The 17,500-nt window shown below is 51.4% G+C and overlaps 1 protein-coding gene across 1 annotated transcript in view; it reads left to right on the top strand.

The window, feature by feature from the left end:
* Positions 1 to 10,316, top strand: part of LOC143502800 (plexin-A2-like) — a gene marked incomplete at its 5' end in the record, with an annotated part of 34,091 nt that extends 23,775 nt beyond the window's left edge. Inside the window, 5 exons of the mRNA XM_076995515.1 lie at positions 2,446 to 2,636; positions 2,910 to 3,079; positions 3,740 to 3,952; positions 4,142 to 4,292; positions 6,461 to 10,316. Coding sequence (XP_076851630.1) covers positions 2,446 to 2,636; positions 2,910 to 3,079; positions 3,740 to 3,952; positions 4,142 to 4,292; positions 6,461 to 6,556 — 821 coding nt within the window. The remainder of the gene's footprint in view (positions 1 to 2,445; positions 2,637 to 2,909; positions 3,080 to 3,739; positions 3,953 to 4,141; positions 4,293 to 6,460) is intronic.
* Positions 10,317 to 17,500: the final 7,184 nt, after the last annotated feature.

The following is a 17,500-nucleotide window of genomic DNA, read 5'->3' as shown; positions in this document are numbered from 1 at the left end:
GTGCCAGCTTCACGCAAACGTGTCACCCCACTTCAACTGGCTGTATCAGTGTGAAATGCATCCTACCATGCAGACACATTAAAGACTCCAGTTAATCAAAGCCATTGAATAATTTTTTTCACATAGTTGTAGTTTAACAAACATAATTATCTTCCCTTATCATTTACAAACAGACTGACATTTAAAGTGCAAGCAACAAACAGTTTTAAAAAGGGCTGAAATTCAAACAGTATCAATCAACACCTGTTAAATGGTATTTCATGGCAGCATGGCTGCGACTTTGAGCGGCAAACCTTGTTTGGGAGGCCTAACACTTCACTAACACTCCTCACTGCTCCCCAACATTACAGACCCAACCTCTAAGGTGGGCAGTTAAGAGTTGTTATGGTTGCGGAGACACTTCAGCCTGTTTTATTACAAAGGCGCTTGTTGAATATTTTAGGAAAGTCATAAAATAACCATGAGGAGGCAAAGCAGCCCAGCATCTCTTTAGTTCATTTGCCTTTGTGGTGTGTGTGTGTGTGTGTGTGTGTGTGTGTGTGTGTGTGTGTGTGTGTGTGTGTGTGTGTGTGTGTGTGTGTGTGTGTGTGTGTGTGTGTGTGTGTGTGTGTGTGTGTGTGTGTGTGTGTGTGTGTGTGTTTCTTGTGTGTGTGTGTTTCTTGTGTGTGTGTGTTTGGCGTGTTGTGCTTGATGTATGTGGTGTGTATGTGGTTGTGAGTGAGGTGCATATAGAGCATCTCTCTCAACCCTGGTGCCGATCACTCTGTGTGTGTGTGGTTGTGTGTGTGTGGCATGTGTGGTTGTGTGCGGTGCGTGGTTTTGTGTGTGTGTGTGGTTGTGGGTGTGTGTGTGGTTGTGTGTGCACGGCATGTGTGTGTGTGGCATGTGTGTGTGTGGAGTGTGCGGTGTGTGTGTGTGTGTGTGTGTGTGGCATGTGTGTGTGTGGAGTGTGTGGCATGTGTGTGTGTGGAGTGTGCGGTGTGTGTGTGTGTGGAGTGTGCGGTGTGTGTGTGTGTATGTGTGTGTGTGTGTGTGTGTGTGTGTTTGTGTATGTATGTGTGTGTGTGTGTGTGTGTGTGTGTGTGGAGTGTGTGGAGTGTGTGGAGTGTGTGGAGTGTGCGGTGTGTGTGTGTGTGTGGAATGTGTGGTGTGTGTGTGTGTGTTTGTGTATGTATGTGTGTGTGTGTGTGTGTGTGTGTGTGTGTGTGTGTGTGGGTGTGGCACAGCTGCCACTAGACCTCCTGCTGACTGATTCATATCAGCTTAAAACAACACTGAATGTAGCACTTCAGCACCCAGAATGCAGCTTGTCCCCAAAGGCCAAGACTAGCGGTGCGGAGTCAGAGTTCCAGCCACACACGACATGTTAATGTGATGTTTTTACACACCTGTGTAGCTTTCACACTTAATTAAACACACACACACACACAGGGCAGGTGCACGTGCAGATGGTTAAGTCCTGGCTCGTGAATACAATCCACTTAAAATTCAGCTGAAACCTCAATGTCACTGAGAGGAAGAAGCACGTGTGTATCGGGGACGTGGTATGGCAGGGACACGGGGACACTATGTCTCGCAGACATTCTGCTATGAGGTGAAACTACATTCATTGCTGGTGTAAGGCAGGTCCACCGGCTGTGCTCAAACGGAAGAGGAGATCTTAACTTATTAGAAATCTTTAGGTGCATTGATCTGACCACACCACACTCCTCCAGCACCTCACAGCACCTCAGGAAGATCCAATTATGAAAGCTGTAATGATCAGAGCAAAAAGAAAGTCACCTCATCTCAATCAGCCTGAGATATGCCCTGTGGAGAGAGGGGGAGAGAAAGAGGGATAGAGAGGGAGGGAGGGAGAAGGAGAGAGAGAGAGATAGAGCAAAACAGAGATTAAGGGTGGAGAGACAACAAGACCAGACGGTTTGATGCACTTAATGAAAAACAATAATGGTGTGTTTCATGTTTCCTTTGCTGTGAGCAGGCTGCAGGTCTCCAGGGGGTTTGTGTGTGGTGATAAGATATACACATCCCCACGGGCTCTTCCTCTTCTTCACCCAGTCTCTCTTTTTCTCTCTATCTCTCTCTCTCTCTCTCCCTCTCTCTCTCTCTCTCTCTCTCTCTCTCTCTCTCCTCCCCTCTCTCGCTCTCTCTCTCTCCTCCCCTCTCTCGCTCTCTCCCTCTCTCTCTCTCCTCCCTTTTCCCCGTCTCCATCTCCCCCCCCCCCCTCTCTCTCTCTCCCTTCTTCTCTCCTCCAAATCTCTGCTCTTCTGACACTATCCCCCACTGTTATGCAGCTGTACAGCACGATGACACGCAATGAATCGCAATTAACAGAGAGAGGGAGAGGAGTGGGTGTGCGTGCGTGCGTGCGTGCGTGCGTGCGTGCGTGTGTCTCACCCCCCCCCCCCCACCTGCACCAGTAACTTTCGTCCCCCCCCACTGCAGACTCTTCGTTCCGGTACACAGGAAGTCCGGACAGCCTGCGCTCACGTGCGCCCATGATCACCCCGGACCTGGAGAGCGGCGTGAAGGTCTGGCACCTGGTGAAGAACCACGACCACTCGGACCAGAGGGAGGGAGACCGCGGCAGCAAGATGGTGTCTGAGATCTACCTCACCCGCTTGCTGGCTACCAAGGTAACGGTCCAGACTCCAGACCAGTGCTGCACGCTCCAGCGGGTGTGTGTTCACATGCTAAGTAAAAATACCACCGAGCTATTCCAGAGTGTTTGTGTCTGGCTCCTTCTGTTATATAAATGGACTACTGTATGTACCGCTGGAACACATGGAAATTTAAACCGGCCTTTGGGGCTTTCCCAGACCGGCCTGTGGGGCTGTTCTGTGTCTGGTCACGGAGCAGATGTGTGTGTGCGCGCACTGAGCTGCCTCTGTGTGTGTGTGTGAACCCAGGGTACGCTGCAGAAGTTCGTGGACGACCTGTTCGAGACTCTGTTCAGCACGGTCCACCGTGGCAGCGCCCTGCCCCTCGCCATCAAGTACATGTTCGACTTCCTGGACGAGCAGGCCGACAAACACGCCATCCACGACACGGACGTGCGGCACACGTGGAAGAGCAACTGGTGAGACGGGACCGGGGCACGTGAGCCTGGTGGGCCACGTGAGACGGGACCGGGGCACGTGAGCCTGGTGGGCCACGTGAGACGGGACCGGGGCACGTGAGCCTGGTGGGCCACGTGAGACGGGACCGGGGCACGTGAGCCTGGTGGGCCACGTGAGACGGGACCGGGGCACGTGAGCCTGGTGGGCCACGTGAGACGGGACCGGGGCACGTGAGCCTGGTGGGCCACGTGAGACGGGACCGGGGCACGTGAGCCTGGTGGGCCACGTGAGACGGGACCGGGGCACGTGAGCCTGGTGGGCCACGTGAGACGGGACCGGGGCACGTGAGCCTGGTGGGCCACGTGAGACGGGACCGGGGCACGTGAGCCTGGTGGGCCACGTGAGACGGGACCGGGGCACGTGAGCCTGGTGGGCCACGTGAGACGGGACCGGGGCACGTGTGCCTGGTGGGCCACGTGAGACGGGACCGGGGCACGTGAGCCTGGTGGGCCACGTGAGACGGGACCGGGGCACGTGAGCCTGGTGGGCCACGTGAGACGGGACCGGGGCACGTGTGCCTGGTGGGCCACGTGAGACGGGACCGGGGCACGTGAGCCTGGTGGGCCACGTGAGCCGCCCGCGTGCGCCGCAGTTGCGTGAACGTCTGTTTTCCCTTTCAGCCTGCCGCTGCGCTTCTGGGTGAACGTGATCAAGAACCCGCAGTTCGTGTTCGACATCCACAAGAGCAGCATCACGGACGCGTGTCTCTCCGTGGTGGCCCAGACCTTCATGGACTCCTGCTCCACCTCCGAACACCGCCTGGGCAAAGACTCGCCCTCCAACAAGCTGCTCTACGCTAAAGATATCCCCAACTACAAGAACTGGGTGGAGAGGTGAGCCGTCCCGGTCCCGGTCCTGGTCCCGGTCCCGGTCCCGGTACCGTGTCACCTGCACAGCGCGATCCCGATGTTTTCTGATCATTTTGTGTTAAGCGTGTCACTGTGACAGGTCTGCTGCAGCACGGATCCAGCGTGCACGCACGACATGTGTTGATCGGTGTCGCCCTCTGTCTGCGCTCGCAGGTACTACGCTGACATTAGCAGACTGCCAGCCATCAGCGATCAGGACATGAACGCCTACCTGGCCGAACAGGCACGGCTGCACTCCAGCGAGTTCAACATGCTGAGCGCTCTGAACGAGATCTACTCTTACGTCAGCAAGTACAGCGAAGAGGTGAGCTGTGGCACTCGCACACACTCGCACACACACTCACACGCACTCACACGCACTCACTCGCGCATACACAGAGAGCAGGAGAGGAGAGTGTGAATGATCCTCTTATGAGTGATGGTGAGCAGACAGCTACACACAGACCCCACACTGGACACACTCCTGCCACAACAACAGCTCTGCTCTGGGGCCCTATTAGTCTGATCTTTACATTACGCTGCATTGAAGAGTCCAGTGTCCCTGCCACCGTGATGTCTGTTCTCTCTCCCACATTCTCGCAGTCTTTTCCACCTTTTTCTAATATTTTGGTCTGCTCCCTTACACACACATGAAGACAGTTGAAAAGAAGCAGGAGGAATAGCTAATATATGAGATATTATTGTGATATCACTACAGCCAGAAAACAAACAGCAATCGTGGCACCGACGGTGCGAACACATTCACGCCCCAGACGTGATCACGTGGGCCTCGCAGGACAGGAGGGTACGTGCGTTAAACCCTCTCAGTGGCACTGGGTGAAGCAATCAGCACACATACATCCAAGAACTGCTTACGAATGCTAATGATAGTCTGCGCGGTCTCTGGCACAAGCAAGTTCGTTTGTGCTGGCGGTATTGAGGAAGAAAAACTCCATGAAGCACTGAAGCTTAAGAGAGAGAAAGCGTGTCGGGCCACACAACGCCAGCTAGCTCTCGGCGGCCTCCCCCGCCTATGGGCCCGAAAAGCACTTAGCCTGAAGAGAGTCTCGTTTATGTATGCGTGTGTGTGTCTGGGGGAGAGCGAGAGAGCACGGAGGCCTTTGTGTGGTTCACAGCGGCGTGCGGGGCAGTACATTCGGCTGGAATACGTAAACGTCCCCTCCCCCAAGTGGAGTTGTGCGCGTCACACGTGGCAAACCTGCCCCAACTCACCCACTCCAGCTCATCGGGCCGCCAGTAAAGCCACCGTGCGTTAAATCAGCCGTGCCGGGGCAGGCAGGGTCGACGTTGGTCACGGCCTGACGGGCTCGCCGCTCCAGCTCTCCAGGTCACGGCCTGACACAGTCGCGGTCCAGCTCTCTCAGCATGTAGGGGGCGGAGTCAGCACGGGAGAGGGACGGCCCAAAAAGGGGGCGTAACGTCCACCTCTCCTGACAGTCCTCCACCTGCTCCACCAGACCAAGGGCGGTGGCCTTCGCCGGTTGTCTCCCCCAGACTGAGACGTGACGGCCCCCGTGACGTTAATGTTCTATTCATGCGATGAATCCTCACACGGCTCGTTCAGCACAGACAGGAGCGTGTCAGCATTTCCACGGGTGCAGGCAGCTCACTGGAACGCTGGTATATTTAAAAAAGGCATTTTTATGAGAGCCCCCCCCCCCCCCCCCCCCATGAGAGCGTGACGACCCTCCCGTTATGCAACCTGGGGATGCCTGCATTCTCCACACGCCCCGTCACTCTGCACAGCGCCGTGGAGATATCGCCCGCTGTGCAGAAATTCACACAAGCTCCCCAATCAGTATTCCAGTGGTTCCCCACATCAGCAGCTCTCCGCCCGCCGCTCAGTGGAGACTCACATTAGCTGCGCAATCATGGCCAAACATCAGCACAAAAAAATGAAATCAATGTAGTTTCTAAAGAAGAGAACAGAGAGACGGCCCGCTGAGCTCGGACCAGGGCCAGCGCGTGATCATGGACAGACCTCTGGTGATTGAGGGTCCATATCTGTTTCCAGATCAGCCAGCCAGGGCCGGGGTGTGCGAGTGTATCATGATGCATCGACGTAAAGATGGAGATTCAGATACCTGGATATCAGAATTATGAAATCAATTGTACCTGGATTTAACAATATTCAATAAAGCATGTGCTTACGTTTACCCAAAATAAAACACTGGATGCTTGTGAATGTCAAATCCGCTCTCTGAGTGCGAAACAGAGGTGGGTGTTTATTGTCTAGGATTAGCATTAGCATCTAGCATAATCAGAATTTAAATGTTGAACCAAAACAGTACAATTCTAATTGAATAAATGTGGTTACACAATATATTGATTTGCTCTCTAAAGAATCATTATTGATCTGACTCGTTGGAAGATCTGACATCCAGCTGTGCTGTGTGGTGATGATCAGAGTGTGTGCGGTGATGATCAGAGTGTGTGCCGTACTGACGGGCCTTCCTCTGTGTGTGTCCCCAGATCACGGCCGCGCTGGACCAGGACGAGCAGGCCAGGAAACAGCGGCTGGCCTACAAGGTGGACCAGCTCATCGGCGCCATGTCCCTGGAGAGCTGAAGCGTGGGGCGTGGGCGGGGCCCTCTGTGGGCGCTCCCCCAACGCCGGACCCCGAGCCCCACCAGGAGAGGGCGCTGGCCCGGCTCAGCACCTTCCACCAGTGACAGCCTGTAGTTTTATTTCTCCGAAGCGGTAGTGGCACCTTGGCAAGGCCGCGAGAGAGAACCAGAGGAGACACACCCCCGTCTTCACCTTCAGACGAGATGGCCTGATCTGAACGGAGGTCTGAAGGTGCTCTGGAAATATCTGCAGGGCCTGGGGGGCTTTCGAAGGCAACCTGCATGTTTGTTTGATCCTTTTCACTTGTTTCGCTTTGCGTGGGCTGGTTTCCTGTGCCCAGCTCTTCGGAGAGAGCCACTACGTCTGAGACCCAACGGCAGCTACCCTTCCTCCTCGTCCTCCTCCTCCTCCTCCATATGGACAGCTGGAGAAGCAGGAGGAGCACAGAGCAGAGAACCAGATGTTTAATGCCTCAGCTTCAGACTAACGGATGGCTTTTACTTCCAGATCTTCTCTTCCAAATCTTGTGTGTATTGTCCTGTCCTCTTGCAGCGTGCCTCTGGAACGTTAATGGCATGATGACGTTGGCAGTCAGGTAACGGAGTGACAAAACGGCCACGGTCAGCGTGCGGCCCGGCCCGACCCGTGCATCCTTTCTCCCAGCGAAGCAAACGGACTTCGGGAATCCCTACAGGATCTCCTGGGATCTCCTGACCACATGGAAGCATCCTTACACGTAGACTGCTGTTCAAACTTTAAGGTCAAGGGTCAGGTCCGTAGACACGCCTTCCTGTGGAGCGAAAGGCGTCAGACACTCCGTAAACCCCCTCCGTCTGTCCCATTTCCTACGTCAGCGTCTGTGAATGTACAAATGTTCCTCCATTGTGTCATTTGCTTTGTTTGTTTTGGGGAACGGTTGACCACTGGGGACAGTTGAACTGATCTCCATGGCAACAGTGCCGGGAGGGCATCTGATGTCCCGGGACCCCACGAACTCGCTCCTGCGCTCTGAACGACGCCGTACCACTGAACTGGGAGATCTTAACGTGGTTCTCCAGGGCCAAGACAGTAGCAATGAGATTGCCCTTTAGATTAGCAGGCAGACAGAGAGCCACTCTCTTAGGACCGAACTCAAACCTCGACGCTGCGTGCCAGGCAGTATTACCTATTGCATATGATCGTGTGTGTGTGTGTGGGTGTGGGTGTGAGTGTTTTGCATGCATTATAAAGTACCTCATAAAGGGTCCGCGTTCGCCTCTGCTCCCATATCCTATTTGTAGATGCCAAGGGAGTACGTGAGTGGTGCATGTGGGTGGCTCAGAGAACCGTGAAGGTCAAGTGTCCCTTCCTGCTTCCCTTACGTCCACAAAGCAGAGCGATTACGTTCCAAAATGCGAGAGTAAATGATTCACAAGGCATGTTGGGATTGATCAGGAGCTCTTCAATAGGGGGATGAACCCAGTCACGCAGAACCCGTCACGTGAGCATGAGTGGTGCTGAGGACCAGAGGGCGGACGGGGGCAGTAGACTGTAGCTGGACCATGTCTGCTTCTCTGGATGTCTGCTCTCAGCACCGAGATGCGCTGCGAGAAGATGGCGAGATCCCAGTACGTCTTCAACAGACTGCAGTCCTATTACCTCGTGGGTGTGTGTCTGTGTGTACACGGTGTTTGGGGTTTTCTTCCCCCTCTCTGACATGAAAGCGCCTCATCACCAAACAGTAACGGAACCTGAACGTTCATTTATCCAGCATGACGTCAGGTGCAGCTGCACACAAAGCTCGTCCTGCAGCAGGGTTCAAAGTTCACGGTATTGGACGCGTCCCCGTATACCACAAACAACGGACGTCTGATCACTGACCTCTTTCCCTAAGATGCCCCAAGGTTCCTGTCCAGCGACCCTGCCCTATGTTCTTAATGTTTTTAATGTTAGCAGTGTGTAGAATTCAGCTGCTCATTTAGATACCAATAAAACCTCAATTTGCTTCCTGTCTGAAGTGGAGACATGATTTCCACCTCAAAACCCCAACAGACTTGACTCCCCCTCGTCTGGCTGGTCTGTGGTCACGGTGTTTGTCCATGGTTGACCTTGGTCTGACCCCAGACTGACCCCGTCCACCACAGGTCAAAGAGAAGGTTGAGAACAAGGCAGTCCAGCGCGGTTGAAACAAAGCGGAAAGAAAGGAGGGCGTTTTTTGGCCATGAGTGTTTGGGAAGCGCAGAATTGAGAGGAGGAGAAGGGAGAGGCGGAGAGAGAGAGGGAGAGGGAGGAGAGAGAGAGAGAGGTGGAGAGAGAGAGGGAGAGGGAGGAGAGAGAGAGAGAGGTGGAGAGAGAGAGGGAGAGGGAGGAGAGAGAGGGAGGAGAGGGAGGGGAGGCCCCTTTCGTTTGAGTTGCCCACTGAAGCTTTGAAGCTCGACTTTGATCCTGGCGAGTCATGTGCACACTGAGATCAGGAGATGGAAAAAAAGAACACACATCAAAACAAGAAGAAGAGGGGATTATGGGAAATACAGCATGACTGACATGGAGCTGAATGTGTTGAAGCATGGCGCATTAGCTAGGCACGCGCTGCAGGAATCCCCAGTGTATATAGAGCCATTTAAAAACGCACTAGAGCATGTGAATTCCTTCAGAAGTGGAGAACATCTCTATAACACACAATCACACACACCACAAATACATGGACCCAAGGCAGGTCATATTCCAGTGGCGTAAGGAGGCCCGATGCTTTAGGCTGTTGTGAGTCTTCCAACGTTTTGTGTTTGCTGAACCAGCCCCCCCCCCCCAGCTTTTCTCACCTTCGCACGACAACGTTCCTGTAGCCCACGTCATGCTCCCTCTATGAACTGTGCACGGATCATTAATACATCCTTGAATCAGAGCAAACAGCACAGCCCTCCAGATGAAGACTGGTACCTTGTTAGCCACGATCAGAACAGAGTCACACATCCAGACTGTGAAGACAAAACAAATTTGTGCATCACACCTGAGTCGATACGACAGCCATGTTGATTAAGGTCGCCATAGGAAGACACCAAGACCCCAAACGTGCTCCTACACCAACACTCTGCTTGGATGGACATACACACTTTACAAACGGACTAAAATAATTGCTCCTTTCCGAATTATAACCCCGAGGAAATAGCAGAATATATCGACGGACGTGTGTTGTGCTTTCCTGTTGCGACTTTCCGGTTCTTGCGTGCGACGTCTTCTCCCCGCCGCGCCGTTCTAGCGAGCGGAACGGAGACGCTCCGACACCGTGCGTGTGACGCGCTAGCTCCGGCTCACGCCACCGTCTCCAGCGCGTTGTGATTGTGAAGCGCATCTCTTTGTGTCGGTGCACAGTAGCACGCTGTACGCACTCGGACTCCGTATCACTAATGCCGTCGTGCACAGAAATGATGACACAGACAAGTCGCTGTGAAACGAGGGGGGTGCGGTCAGAATGCAATCCAGGTACAAGTCTTAACCACCACTTTATAGTCCGAACTTTCTTCATAGACACTGGAGGTCTGTAATATAGTTAATACAAAAGATCATGATGATGATGATGACGATAGTACTTATTCCTGTCTGTTCTTGTTGTTTTATAAAAGTGTTGTGAAAACTGTAAGAAAGTATTTAAAAAAAAAAGGTTTGGTCTTTTTTATTATTATTTGCTTTAGTTTTTGTTATGATAATATATTACTGTGTACCTATTGTAAATATGAAGCACACCTATTTTGCAAGCCAAGGATTCACTTTGTACTGTTGTTATATATAAATAAATTTTACTGGTATAAAAAAGTTTTTAAATTAACTTCATTTGAATGTGTTTGTCCCACACATACTCACATGTATGGTGTAGTCTTCATGGTCTTTTTTTGAGACAGGCAATCTTGAAGGCAGCTCAAACGTCCTGCCCCAACCTATTGTCCAATGTGATGCACAGCATGAACCATTGAAACCAATGAAACAGTGCCTAACGCTACACTGTAATCCACACAGATGCCATGTTGGCTCCCCCACAGTGGGTCTTTGGGGCAGAGAGGGCCCTCATAACCCTTGGGAACAAAATGGCTACGCGTTCGTCCCACTTAGTCGGGGTTAATCCTAGCCTGCAATTTAAACCCCGCCATCAATGAATCCTCACACTCCATGGAGCAGAGTAACAAGATAAGTGATGGCTCTAATGTAGGCCTCTGAGGCAGTCTGTCTTCCCGGACCGCCATTAAGCTTGGCTAGACACTTCTCCCACACTGCTCCCTGACAAATTACATTAGAGCGGTAATGGAGTAATGGCTACTGATTGGACTGCTTGGGCCAAACACCCCACAGGGGCCGTCCATAACTGTGGGGGGGGGGGGACCACCGGCCTTCAGTCAATAAGGATGGTATACCGGCCACAGAGCCTTGGGGGGGGGGGGCATTCCTCAGCTGTTAAAAGCTCATATGTATTGTTTACTGTGGTGGCTGTCAGGGGAAAGAAGCTTTCACCATTCTGGAGTGGACATGGTTGGACAGTGGACGTGGTTGGACGGTGGACGTGGTTGGACGGTGGACGTCAGGTTCCAATCCTGTTGCTTTCTACGCATGGTCAATACAAACGGTCAGGTTTGTTTCTATTTAGCAGGCTGGGGAAGTTCGAGTTCGGTCCATCTGCCTGGACGGACGCTCATCAGCCATCTGCATCAATAATTAACCAGGCTGCGTCTAATAGCCGGACATAAATATTTTACCCGCTGCCGTAGCCGAGCGGGCGAGCGGCAGAGAGGCGCGGTGCTTTTCACAGGAAGTTCATTACAGACGCCGAGTCAGCGATTGGTGACTCGTTAACGCCCCTGAGCTGACGAGGAGGGGCCGTTAAGATTGATTTAACGAAGTTCAGACTGTTGGATGCCTGAGTTGTTTGTTATGACGGGGTAATAATGCTGAAGATGTTTCACCCCATTCAGCAATTACCCCAGCACAGTCTGTCCTTGTAAATCAATTTAAAATGCATCATTTTAAAAGGTCTGGCTGTTCATATAAAAGGTTTGCTTTGCCTGGAATTGTAACACGAACGCCTACATAAAAATGACATTACCATAGGTGTCTTGTTAGTGGAGAGAACGAGTAATCCCCCCCTTCGGAAGTAATCTACCACTGAGACCACTGAGGCCTCTCTCGGGATCTAATACTTCTGAATGCCTTCATAGGGATCTATCTCAAAGCTGACCAGTCCTTCATTGTGGCTGCTGTTTGAATTTGAGTGTAAATACTCCAATAATGATTGGCAGGTAAAGGGCATCATTTTGCATTTTTCCCCCTGTATTCCTTTGTTCTTTGAGGTGCAGTCACGCTACCCCGTTTAAAAAACAGACGTTTAAGTGTTTGTTGGGGCTTTTCAGCACTGTGTTCTGACATGTGTAGCTGATGGATTCATTCCAGGAGGGTCCAGCCTGCCATTTTGTGTCCGGTGCGTCTGTGGTGTCGAGACTGCACAAAAAAAACAACCCACCCCAGTGTAGCGGAGGGGACTAGCCTGGCAACAGGCCTCGCCTTATCAACACTGGAAACAGCACTGAAAACTGTGCAGGCTGGTGTGTCGACAGTGAACTTCCATCAAATGTCTGATAAAACAATACACTTCTGAAAAACCTTTACCTCAAAAAAAATAGAGGATTTCTAGGATTGTAGGATTGGGGCGAGTGTCCTGGCGACAGCTGCTGTGATGGGGGGGGCTGTCATGTGGTCTGCTCGTTTGGCAGACGGTGGTCAGAAGCTGTAGCCCCCAAGGCTGGTTACTGAACTACACCCCAGACTCCCCTCTGAGAGCAACTCTTCCAAGCTACCTGTCAACAGGAGATAAAGAGGACCGGGGGGGGTGGGGGGGGTGACACAAGGACGTAACGGATGGAGAGAGAAGGGGGGGATGAAGAAAGGGCCACTGGAAAGATGGAAACAAATGGAGAGAAATAAAAAGGTAGAGGAAATAGATGATGGTGGAGATGCAGCCGTGTGACAGGAGGGTGCAGAGAAAGGGGAGGAGCTAAATCACAGCGATCGGACGAGAACGAGGGATAGGGGAAAGGAAACAAAAAGAGGAAGATAGAAGTAAAGAAAGAAAGGGAGGATGAAGGAGGTGTGTGGAGCTGTCAGAGGGGCAACCGTAAGAGCAGACAAAGGGTGAGAAAGGACCTGAATCACCCCACACTGTCACAACACATCACAACCGAGCCCCTCATACCACTAAGGCTGGGTTTATATATATATATATATATATATATATATATATATATATATATATATCTCGGCGCTCTATATAATTTGGCAGGCCGATGCAGGCCTGTGTATTTCATGCACTCACACTCCTCCGACACGCGCTCAGTACCTTCGGGCCGCCACAACACAGAAGCGCTGACATGGCGGAGCCCTGATGAATGACTTCATTACACATTATAACAAGTGTGTGCGCATGCCAGCACTGCGACACCCAGCGAACGGTCTCGAGGTCCAGCACACACACGACGGCTGCCGTAATGTCGCAAGGAGCCGATTAATCGAACGGACACCGTCTACCTCATCGGAGCGTCATCATGAATGTCTCTGCGAACGACGGTAAAGTGCGGCTGTGCTGGGGTGTGGAGCCGGGCCGCGGCCGCTCGCAGCTGGTGCGGGGTGTTCAGACTCCACCAGCACATTCGTATTCAGCTCGTCTCAGCCCGGCAGCCGGCCTGATGGGACCCGTCTCATTAGAGTTGTCATTCACCCCGGCGCCGTTCAGCCGCATGGCTCCGTAAGCCAGCTACCTGCGGTCTGTCGTGGGTGTGTGTGCACGTGCAAGTGTGTGTGTGTGTGTGTGTGTGTGTGTGTGTGTGTGTGTGTGTGTGTGTGCAACGAATCTCAGCAGTCTCGGTTTCCGCAGGCTTACCACCGTGGGCTCAGGCGTAAAGTGGATCCCTGAGCGCTGGAATGTGCCACGCTGGGAAACGCTGCCTCCGCTGGCTGTCAGCGGTGTCGCAGATGGCAGGTGATAGGGGGGGTGCTGGAGCAGTGACAGCCACACTCCATTTGTTTTCCCAACTTTAGAGTGTGGAAACGCCACACACACACACACACACACACACACACACACTGCCCGTACTGCCAACACTGCCACCTCGCGGCACACAGCTGCCTGCCACTGTTATTTACATATGCAGATGTTTTTCCGTCCTCGATGGGCCAATCGGCGTGTGTGTGACAGCTGGTCACCAACCCCCAACACCTCAAACCCCCCACACGCCACCTCACCACAGCGCCCCAACACCTGATAACGAAGCCACTCCGTCTGGACTGGACCCCAATAACACCCAGAACAATGACACCCGGAATCAACAGCACTCGCATAGCGATCGCTTCATTACAAGCTAACGCATGCTAAACGGCTAAACGTGTGTTAGCCTCTTAGTGCATTACAGATCGTGGAGCTAAAGATCTGCAGGCATGACAACATCTTACACAAATTAGCTGAGAGATTAGAGCTTGTTCACTGGGTTTGGGGTGAGCTTAAATGTAATCTTAATCTTTTAGTTTCTTAGGCTAAATGTAAAAATTCAGTCTGAGGGGAATTTTCTCTCCAGCAGTGTTAAGATATCACTGGACTACAGTGTTTGTGTTCTCACGGCCACCATTTCATGTCTTAATGAGATAAGAGATTATCAAATCATCAGTGATGAAAGATATCATTTTACTAAATATATTGCCGACATTACAATATGTTTCCTCAGCGTATGTCAGTCTAAACACACTCCATCTGTCATCTTCTTTTGCTTTCTTTTGTTTATCTCTCTATCACTGTCACTCCTTAACACTCTCTCTCTCTCTCTCTCTCTCTCTCTCTCTCTCTCTCTCTCTCTCTCTCTCTCTCTCTCTCTCTCTCTCTCTCTCTCTCTCTCTCTCTCCTCCTGAATCCATTGTCCGGGTTGCTACGTGTCCAGGGTGCTAAGCCCTTGCTTTTGGGACACTTCTTTGAGAATTATTAAAGGCTTAAGAGCTGCTGTTGGATGAATATTTAATGTGGCGGACCTGACAGTTTGTGCCCAGAGCAAATACTTCATAGGCAGCCTACAGTGAGACACACACATGCGCACACACACACACACACACACACATGCACGCATACATCCAGAGCACCCACAAACATACCTGAGCCTAGAAATAGCTATACATACACACACACACATACACTTGCTCTCTCAGACTTGAAACTAGCAATCCACAGGACTCCAAAGGCATTTTGAACTCTTGCCTCCTTTCAAATGTCGGTAGGCCTATTGGTGTAGTGTAAACACATTTACTGCTCCTGTGACTGACTGGTCCAATTCTGGACCTGTTACACAAACACATGCAAGACCTGTACCCATTTTATGATTTCTGCTTTATTTTGTGATGATTTTGTGAAAGTGGGGGCGTGCTGTATATGCCCGAGTGTTGGTTTTCTAGATATGTTGAACAGTCGCAGTGTATTCAACCCTGATATAACGCACAATAGATTTTAACATAAAAAAGAATGACCAAATTTGACTGCAGGTTGTTAAAATAGCGCAGGAGCCGCATCTTTCACGGTGTTTAAATCTGTGCAGCAGCTAGAACTGGTCTTTTTTTGTTTCATACAAGGCACCGATGCTAAATCGTCACGTCAGAGCGAAACGTATTCAAGCGCTAGCGTGTTCCAGTTAGCGACCTCTGGATCAGACACACGCCGTAGGTCATCTGAGCTTGGAGTTGTTTGAGCTGCGCTCACTATGGCTTCAGCTTGCGATGTTTTTTTAATAGAAATAGGCTGGAACTATTATCCAGTCTGACCACTAGAAGGAGCCATTACACCGAACGGACTACGCCTGCATTTCGAGGTCTAAGACGTCTCTCCTTTACCAGGTCTTATGCTGCCATCTAGTGGTGGCACCAAAAACGAGCATGCAGTAAGAATACCTCACATCATCAGTCTGATTAAATGAGTTATAGTCAATGTTTTGGTCAGCAATTCACTTTACTTATACAGAGACTGCTAAACAATAATAATTATAATAGTAGTAAATGTCCCAAAGCAAGATTGGTATCCAAAATGAAATTGGAGATTGTATATAATAGCTCACAGCTGAAGTTTCAGCTAAATCTCCTGGGGAAGAAAAACTGTATTTCTCGGCTGCGTGACCCAGTAATGAGGTGGGGAATTCAAAGGATTTATGGCAAATCTGTTTCCACAGCATCACAACACTTTACAGCTCCCCTTCTCATACATAACGGCTGCCAAGAAAATTAACTTTACAATGCAAATATGTGTTATGGGCGTCTAACTATTACTATGTTATGAGTTTCTTTCTTCTCTTTATTACATCATTTGCAGTGTCAGGTGAGGTATCCTGCAGTGCCTGGTGAGGTATCCTGCAGTGCCAGGTGAGGTATCCCGCAATGTCAGGTGAGGTATCCCGCAGTGCCAGGTGAGGTATCCTGCAGTGTCAGGTGAGGTATCCCGCAGTGCCAGTTGAGGTATCCCGCAGTGTCAGGTGAGGTATCCCGCAGTGCCAGGTGAGGTATCCCGCAGTGCCAGGTGAGGTATCCCGCAGTGTCAGGTGAGGTATCCTGCAGTGCCAGGTGAGGTATCCCGCAGTGTCAGGTGAGGTATCCTGCAGTGTCAGGTGAGGTATCCTGCAGTGCCAGGTGAGGTATCCCGCAGTGTCAGGTGAGGTATCCCGCAGTGCCAGGTGAGGTATCCCGCAGTGTCAGGTGAGGTATCCCGCAATGTCAGGTGAGGTATCCTGCAGTGCCAGGTGAGGTATCCTGCAGTGCCAGGTGAGGTATCCTGCAGTGTCAGGTGAGGTATCCCGCAGTGCCAGGTGAGGTATCCTGCAATGTCAGGTGAGGTATCCTGCAGTGCCAGGTGAGGTATCCTGCAGTGCCAGGTGAGGTATCCCGCAGTGCCAGGTGAGGTATCCTGCAGTGTCAGGTGAGGAATCCTCCAGTGTCAGGTGAGGTATCCCGCAATGTCAGGTGAGGTGTCCCGCATTGCCAGGTGAGCACTCATGAACATCCCGCTGTGTCCTATTGGTCTCGACCTTTCGTTCTGGGCTCGGTTCTGATACTGAGATTATGACACTCACAGTGGACATGCACCTAAGATGAAAACATCAGACCCCTCCATGATTTATAAGTGGGAGAACTTGCAAACTCTGAGGTTGTGTGATGTGGAGGTGATGGTTGGGTTGGCCTTTACTGGTATTATTATAGAGGTACCTTCTGAGTCTGTTCTGACTACATCATCTGTGTCTGTTCTGACTACACCGTCTGTGTCTGTTCTGACTACACTGTGTCTGTTCTGACTACACCGCCTGTGTCTGTTCTGACTACACTGTGTCTGTTCTGACTACACCGTCTGTGTCTGTTCTGACTACACCGTCTGTGTCTGTTCTGACTACACCGCCTGTGTCTGTTCTGACTACACCGTCTGTGTCTGTTCTGACTACACTGTGTCTGTTCTGACTACACCGCCTGTGTCTGTTCTGACTACACTGTCTGTGTCTGTTCTGACTACACCGTCTGTGTCTGTTCTGACTACACCATCTGTCTCTGTTCTGTGTACATCATCTGTGTCTGTTCTGACTACACCGTCTGTGTCTGGTCTGCGTACATCATCTGTGTCTGTTCTGACTACACCGTCTGTGTCTGTTCTGACTACACCGTCTGTGTCTGTTCTGACTACACCGCCTGTGTCTGTTCTGACTACACTGTGTCTGTTCTGACTACACCGTCTGTGTCTGTTCTGACTACACCGTCTGTGTCTGTTCTGACTACACCGCCTGTGTCTGTTCTGACTACACCGTCTGTGTCTGTTCTGACTACACCGTCTGTGTCTGTTCTGACTACACCGTCTGTGTCTGTTCTGACTACACTGTCTGTGTCTGTTCTGACTATACTGTGTCTGTTCTGACTACACTGTGT

Source organism: Brachyhypopomus gauderio, unplaced genomic scaffold, assembly GCF_052324685.1.
Source record: "Brachyhypopomus gauderio isolate BG-103 unplaced genomic scaffold, BGAUD_0.2 sc213, whole genome shotgun sequence".
Taxonomy (NCBI): domain Eukaryota; kingdom Metazoa; phylum Chordata; class Actinopteri; order Gymnotiformes; family Hypopomidae; genus Brachyhypopomus; species Brachyhypopomus gauderio.
The sequence above is the reverse complement of the archived record's forward strand: the minus strand, read 5'-3'. Positions and strand labels throughout refer to the sequence as shown.